General features: G+C 58.7%; 1 protein-coding gene across 1 annotated transcript; it reads right to left on the reverse strand.

The window, feature by feature from the left end:
- Nucleotides 1-926: 926 nt before the first annotated feature.
- GDF15 (growth differentiation factor 15) lies at nucleotides 927-6,974 on the reverse strand. Its single transcript, XM_050934517.1, has 2 exons — nucleotides 6,668-6,974; nucleotides 927-2,225 (listed from the first exon to the last, which is right to left on the reverse strand). The coding sequence occupies exons 1-2, from the start codon at nucleotides 6,972-6,974 to the stop codon at nucleotides 1,447-1,449; spliced, it is 1,086 nt and encodes a 361-aa protein (XP_050790474.1). The 3' UTR covers nucleotides 927-1,446.
- Between the last annotated feature and the right edge of the window lie 988 nt (nucleotides 6,975-7,962).

Genomic DNA, 7,962 nt, shown 5'->3' on the forward strand with positions numbered 1-7,962 from the left:
AAGGCGCTGGGGAGCCAGCAGCGAAAGTGACAGGGGGTGTCGCCAGGCAGCAGGTGACACTGGGGAAGCAGAAAGTGACCCACCGACAGGTGAAGGGGGATGTGGGAGTAACCTGAAGGGCTGAACCCCAGGGGTTACAGCAGTGCCGGGCTCCAGGGCCGAAGCCAGCAGGCAGGGATACTGTTTGCACATGTCTCTGGCTCAGCCCCTTGGCAGAGAGACCAGGGCTGAATGAACCTGCCTCCTCACTGCCTGGAAGCCTGCCCAGGTAGTGCTGGGGCCACATGTGTGGGGCAGCTCCCACCTCTGCTGGGAGAAGGGCGCAACAACCACTCTGCCACCAGCCCCCTTTCACTGCTGTCCCTGCCAGAAGGAGCCTGCCCTTGGCAAGGCCTGCCCAGCTGCAGGGTTGGCGTGGTCCCAGCCGCGGGCGCAAGGGAAGTTCTCAGCAGTCAGCGAGGAGCTGACGGCTCCCCGGGGGAACTGCTGGTTAGTTCGAGAACCTGGGTAGTTACTCGTGGCAGAACAATGCTGCCTATGGGCAGTGGTTTCATCATGAGCAAACACGACTTCTAGAGCCGACAGCTGCTGAGGAGGCGCAGTAGCTGGAGGCGTGGGAATTGCGCCCGGGGCCAAGACAGCAGGTCCACTGGGAGCGGGGACCTGCCCCAGGCACTCTGTGCAGCCAGGGTTTTGCTCTGTTTGGCAGTGACAGAACCGGAAGGGACCCGGGCCGCTAATGGACAGAGGAGCGCACCAAGGCCTGTCCTTTTCACTGAGAAGTTTATTTGGTTCCATCATCACAGAGATGTCTGATAAATATACAAACCCAGGATCCTTCTGCAGCACTAACCCCAATAAATTAACAATAAATAAGGGGAGTGTATAAATAAATCCCTACTAAAGTGCACATTTTGCTCAGTGTTAGGTGGCACGAGCCCCCAGGGAGTAGCCCTGCGGAAACCTGCCTCCGGGGTTTATCTGTCTATGGGGGGGGAAGAACCCATCTCCTCAGGCACATAGGGCGGAGGGGGCTAAGTGACCATGGCACGGCCAGAACAGGACCCTGCTGGGACTGATGGGTCCTGCCCTTGGTGACTGCGCTGCCCCCAGCAAGGCTGCAGGCACTCTGGCCACACTGGTGTCCCCTGAGCCACATCCAGCCAGTTCCAAGCTGAGCAGGATGCAGGGGAGATGAGGCGTGAACAGACCTATTTTCTTGTTTCTGAACTAGCCACTGGCAGAAGGGGCATGGAGGTGCCTGGGTCAATGCAGTGGGCCTTGGCTGCCAGGGGTATGACTGTAAACATGCCCATGCCATTGCACCCAGGGAAAGTTTGCATAGATGGCAGGTCTTTAAGAAGCACAGTCAGTGGCTGCCTCTCTCGGCCCTGCCATGAGACTAGCTGGGCCAGAGGCTTTTGGTAATGGGGCTCGTGTGCGCCCTCAGGCACAGTGACACGTGGTGACGATCATGTCCTCAAAGAGCGTGGAGACGAGTCTCCCGTCACTGTTGTAGTGCATGAGCACCATGGGGTCATAGCCCGCGGGCACGCAGCAAGGGGCGGGTGTCTCTTTGGACAGGGTGTGCATTCGGGCTTTGATCTGGGCATGCATGCTGGCTGGCTTGTAGTTGTGAGGGCAAGATCCTTCACAGAACTTCATGTAGTAGCTGTTCGGGGCAATCACCCAGTCGGACCAGCCGATGTCTTGGAAAGACACTTTGAGGGACTTGAGGCAACATTTTCCATCACTCTTTCTGCATTCCTCCTCTAGCGCCCTGGCTTTCCTCAGCCTGGAGCCCAAGTGCTCCTGGGTTTCCACCTCTAGGTTCAGCATCTCAGCCCCCTGGCTGGTGCGGTTGGTGGCGAGAAAGGCAGAAACATCTGCAGCGAATACCAGTTGCAGATGGAGTCTTTGCTTCGCGCTCGCTGCCCAATGCCGGACAGTGGCCCCCAAGTCGAGGCTCAGGGTCGTGGCATCGAGGTTGTAGGAATGCAGGAGTTTGGGGTGCCTGTTGTGCTGCCCAGGCTCCGGAAGCTGGTAGATTTCTACTTGAGACGGCCAGGAGACATTGAGTCTGGATACATCCTGAGTGCTGAGAGATTTCTCGAAGAGTCTCAGCTCAGCCCTCACCACGCTGAGCTCCTGGTGGAAGGCCTTGGTCCGGGACAGCACGAGATTGTAGCAGGAGCTGCCAGCAGAGGCTTCCGTCTGGCGCTCCACTGCAGAGAGAGGAGGCAGCGAAGGGTTAATAGGGGCGGCTTTTCCACATCGCCTCTTTCTTGTCCTGCTACAAACTGCCCACCCTGGCACAAGCCAGGATCTCAGATTCCCCCTGGCATTGTGCAATGTGACGTGTGTTATCCTCATGCGCTGCACATGTACACGTGTACGTACCAGCCCTTCCGTGGCCGTGCACTGTTCAGAGTGAGGACTGCCAGGGGCACGACTGCCATGTGCTCGCTGTAGAGAAGCCCTTCTCTACAGGTCCCATCTGTGCACACACAGACCTTCCCTAGGCCACCCGGCCTGGGGCTCCCATGTGCCCAGGCTGGCAGGTGCCCAGCTGGGTCCTCACAGCACTCCCAGGTGATCCCCATTTCATAGCTGGGGAAACTGAGGCAGAAAGTCAAGGACTTGCCCCAAGGCACACAGGCAGTCTGTGGTAGAGCAGGGCTGGGTCTCCCGAATGCCAGTCCAGTGCGTTAGCCCCGTGTTATCACAAGCCCCAGGTAAAAGTTATGGCCTCACCCTCCATGAAGCAAACATGGTTAGAAATCCCCCCGCCCGCACCCAACAAAACATCCATGCCAGGTAAGGAAGAGACAGAAGCCTCCCCGCAGCAATGGCTCTGCGCAAGTGTTATAACTCCTCCCAGGTCCTGGGCAAACCTCAGCTCTGCATAACTCCCCCAGCCCCACTCCCATTAACCGGCCTGTGTCCTCTGAACCCGCAGCCAGTTCAGCTCGGCCAGCTAGGACCCGTCTGACCATGCCCCCAACTCAGCCTCAGCCAAACAGAGCTGCAGTGACACCCAACGGTCTGCAGCTGCCCCTGGCCGAACACGCCCAGCTCCCCGGGCTCTGCTCTAACAGCTGGACCATCACTCGGGGGACGCGCGTTAGCCCTTGCTGGGTTTTGTCAGTGGCCTCTGCATCCTAGAGCCAGGGCAGTGCGGGGCGACGCTTGCGTGTGCCAGAGAGCTCAACACGAGGCCTGCACACCACTGGGAGCCCAGAAGCCACGGGAGGAACGGGGTGTTTGCCAGCTGCCATGCAGGGAGGAGTCCTCCAGCAATGTCCCTGGCCTGGTGCATGGGAGTCAGAGGTGCTCAGCACTTCTGGGATCAGGCCAAGGGACCAGAGCCAGTTTGCAGCACCTCTGGGGCAGACCCGGGAACACACCGCAGGAGCCCTGCCCCTGCCCTGTGCAGTAACTGTAGGACCATCCCACGCAGAGCATGGGAATAGGCCTTTCAGCCTCTCCTCCCAGGGTGCCTCTAATCCTGCGATGGGGGTGTGGGGGAGAGGGGAGCACATGACCTGACCCAGCACTGGGAGAGGTTTGCAAACCCTGGTCCCTTCACTTTCCCCTGCCCCACCTCATGTTTCCTGACCTGGGAGCATCGTCAGCCTTGGCCAGACAAAACCCAGGCATCGGAGCCCAAATCAGGGGGTTAATAATGGCAGCTGGAGGCTTTTCAGTGGCCTTCCTGCTGCAGGCCCCTGGGCTGCTCTCTGGTCCCAGTTTCCTTCCATCAGCACAGTCAGCCATGCTCGGGTCCCAGGCCCAATGCGCTGCTAGACACCAGCTCCCTTTTGGCTGATACACGACAGCCGAGATTTTCACAAAGCCACTTGCCTCCAGGAGCTGGGGCTGTAAATAAACCAAATATCAGAAGAGCAAAGCCAGGGGCAGAAGTGGAACCCGAAGCAGTCTAGGAAGTGACTCCATCCTGGCATCTGTCTGTTCCCAGGGCCGTGGGAAGGGCCCAGAGGCCAGGCAGAGCCCAGGGCAGGAGCCTTGCTGCTTCTAGGCCAGAGGTCTTGACAATCTTTGGGGAAACAGCTGAACTTGCAGATGCTTTTGGGACCCAAACATCCAGCTTCAGCCCGGACTAATGGGCCACTGGAGAGCCAGGCCCCAGCCACGTTTGGCTAGTTTGAATTAGCAAAGCAAGGGGCTGCAAAGCCCCGGTGCCAGAGCTGCCGGCCGGACCTCGCTCTGCAGGAGCCGGCTGGTGTCAGCATGGAGCATGCAGAGCTGAAGGAAGACCTGATTCTGAAGAGGCTTCGAAGCGGCTGCTTCCATGTGAATCTGCCCCAGCCATTCTACCACGGCTCAGGCCTGGGAGCACTTTGCCAAGAAAAACCGGCAGAGGGCAGAGACCCCCTCCCCAGCCAGGAGGTCAGGCTAAGGGAAGGGGACTCGCTCTGGCAGCTGGGTTCCAGGGCTGCCTGACCACCTGGAGCCCTGCGAGGAAGAGGGACCCCCGTGACTCCTGTGCGCTCCCTCCAGCACAAGGGAAAACAAGGATTGGGCAAAGTCCCATTTGTTCCTTTCTGAAGGTCAGCAGGGGCCGAGGGCCCCACAGCTCCCGGCTCCCAGTCCCTAGGCCCACCACGCACAGGCCACTACTGCCCGCGCAGGAGCAAAGCACTCCCCCTGGGGAAGACGCTCACCAGCCTTCTCCTTGGGCAGAGCCCCCAGCCCCCACGCAGGGCGCTGCACGAACACACAACAGGAGACAATCCCTGCCCCACAGAGAGCAGCCTGATCAGGAGGAATCCGCTGCCACGATTGCACGGGTCAGTGACAAGCACAAATCGATGGCTCCACGTTCCTACAATGTTTTCCTTAAGCTAATAAATAAATAAATATAGATCACTGTCCTGGCCCCCGCCTGCCCCAGCAGCATGAATTGGCCAGTTGCTGCAGCTGGTGTGTGCCCGGTGTGACGAACTGGGAACGTTCTTAATGTTTTCTCTGAATACTGTGTTGGTGCCTCAGTGTCCCCTATGCAGTTCTTAAGTATCTAGGTGGTGGAATAAGGGTGTGATTGCTACAGAGCAAAGGGCCAGTGCACCTAAATGCCTGGCACTCTGTCTCCTAGCAACTGATGGCCTGGGCCCCTCCTCTGCAAAGGTGCCAGCTGAAGGTGTTGGAGACAAAGGGATCAGGTGACCTCCTGGCCTGGGAAAGGAGCTGAGCAGAGAGGAGGGGCTGGAGGGGGTTGTTAGTCTGGAGCTGGCTGGGGTCAAGGGTGGAGGGCAGACGTGGGGGTCTGGCTCACTGCCCCCCAGAATGGACCCGGCCAAGGGGTCCGGTTCGCTGTACCTACAAGCTCTGTTTTAGACCCTGTTCCTGTCATCGAATAAACCTCTGTTTTACTGGCTGGCTGAGAGTCACGTCTGACTGCAAAGTGGGGGTGCAGGACCCTGTGGCTTCCCCAGGACCCCGCTGGGGTGGGCTCGCTGTGGGAAGCGCCCGGAGGGGCAGAGGATGCTGAACGCTCCAAGAAAAGACCCAGGAGGTGAAGACGTGTGAGCTTCTTGCCCTGAACAAGTCTGCTCCAAGGGAGAGGAGGCTCCCCAGGGTCCTGCCTGACTTTGTGGGGAGCAATTCCAGAGCATCGCCCGGGGACTCCGTGGCACCCAGCACAGCACTCTCAGCTTCTGTCTCCCACGTGTGGGTCACCGGCACTGAGCCACATGCGGTGAGTCAGAGTCAGGAGCTCTAAGGGGCCCGGCTGAGCAAGGGGGTCTCAACCCTCCTTGGCTCTGCACTGGGCCAGTCCAACACCAAGCACCCACTGCCCAGCTTTGCTAGACCCCCAACTGGCCACCTGGGAACAACGCAGCCCTCTCCCTAGCTCCCGGGGCCCCACAGGCAGGTTTCTCTGCATTCCCAGGGCCAGGGCAGCAGTTTCAAGAGTGCCTCAGGAGTGGAGTCAGGGGGTCATGGGCTTCTAAGTGAGGGCAGAATCACGGAGTGTGTGTGGGGGGTCCGGTCCTGCACCCCTCTTCCTAGGACCCACAGTGACTCTCAGCCAGCCAGCCAGTAAAACAGAAGGTTTATTGGACAACAGGAACACAGGTTACAGCAGAGCTTGCAGGCACAGTCAGGACCCCTCAATCGAGTCCTTCTGGAGTTTCAGGGTGCTTGGGTCCAGCATAGGATCCCCTGAATTCCCCTCACCCAGCCCAAAACCGAAACTGAACTGCCCCTCCTCCAGCCGGCCGATTCCTTTGTCCAGCTTCCCAGGCCAAGGCGCTAACCCCTTCCCCGCTACCTGGCTCAGGTCACAGGCTTAGATCCTGTCCCTCACCTAAAGACATCCCTGGCTCTCCCATCCCCCATGCAGACAGCCCCTACTCCATCACAGGCAGCACCTCTGAAAGTTTCTCCTCAGCTGCTCAGAGAGGGAGTGAAACCGGAGGCACAGGCCAGACACCCGCGGATGCGCTCGGCTCTCAGAGAGCCAGAGGTTAGCAGTGACTGCCAGGGTCAGTCAGGCCAACCCCCTGCCAAGATACAGGAGTTGTTGGGTTACACTCCTCCAGGCTGCTCCAGCAAAGGAGCTTCCCCAACCTCCCCAGGTCTGTGCCGTTGTCCCACTGCTCTGACAGCCAGGACATTTTCCCTCTCAGTTGGTTTCACTTACGCTTTGGAGTCAGGAGGTGAAGCGTCCTGGCCGGGGCTGACACCTGACTTTCTGCCCTGCTCCAGTTCCCCCTCAGCTGGCTGAGTTTCTCCCTGTAGAGCTGGCGTGCTCTCCTCACCCCGTCCTGGTCCAGCCTCTGCCGGAGCACGGGGGGCTCCTGCAGCCCCAGCCGGTCTAGGATGCCCCTTTGGATTGTTTCAAGCTGACGCCTGTTCCTGGCCCACGCGTGCGGCCGCAGTTCCACGCTGGAGAGGAGTAGCAGCAGGCAGGTGGCAGCGTACCTGAAGTCCTGCCCTGAGCTCTGCATTGTGCAATAGGCCAGCCAGTGGAAGCGGCACCGAGGCTGTGCAATTTCTGTCTATATTTATAGCACACGCTGGACATGCAGCTCTCATCAACGTCTGTGAGGGAAATGAATGAAATGGACCAGACCTGGCTTTATACTGAGCTGAACCTTGCCCGCCCTCCACATCCCTCCACTCCCCCCTCACTCACTTGCTGCCTTACGTCACTGTGTGAAGCAGTAAACACAGATACAGCAGGAATCTCTCCTGTCCCCTGGCCTGGGGAAGATCAGCCCTGGTGGAAGAGCCGCCCTCCCAGCCAAGGGCAATTGGCTGAAATTTTATGGGCGAGCTTGGACAGCGCTGAGGCCTGGTGATTTGTGGTGTGTTTTGCAGCTATGGAGACGGCAGGAATGATTAACAACCAAGAGAAGCTTCTCCATGGCCAGTTCTTGGAATTAAGCATTTGCCTTCCATGTCCCCTTGGTGTGTTAGCAAGGGGCCCGGAGAGTCCTTGCGGGGACCATGTGGTACAGAGAGGTTTGAGGCAGGGGAGGCAGCAGGGAGCCAGGCAGAGCAGTTGGAGAAAATAACCCACCCAGATCCTGCCTGGGAGTCTCAGCAAGGCAGCACCTTCCCAAGGCTGGAGCCATCCTGTTAACATTGCTGCCAATTTGTGCATTTCTGACCCTACAGTGCTGTAACTGCAGTGCTGCCTCGAAGGCTGGAAGCAGATGTGGCAATTTCCTGCAATGGCCTCATGAGACCTTATTGACTGAAGTTTATTTGTTCCCTTGAGGTCCATTGTGCAAGATGCAGCGGGTGTGTCTCCTTGTGGACTGGGGCTGTGGGTAACCCCTCTAGGGACAACCGCCATGGGGGGCTGGCGAGCTCAAAGAGCTCCTCTGCCAGTGCACAGGGAAGAAGGGAGGTTTGAGACAGTAACTGATAAGCGGATTTCCTAAGAAATACCCGAGCAGAGGTTATCACAAATTCCCCACATCCCGCTGT

Source organism: Gopherus flavomarginatus, chromosome 24 (assembly GCF_025201925.1).
Source record: "Gopherus flavomarginatus isolate rGopFla2 chromosome 24, rGopFla2.mat.asm, whole genome shotgun sequence".
Lineage (NCBI taxonomy): Eukaryota > Metazoa > Chordata > Testudines > Testudinidae > Gopherus > Gopherus flavomarginatus.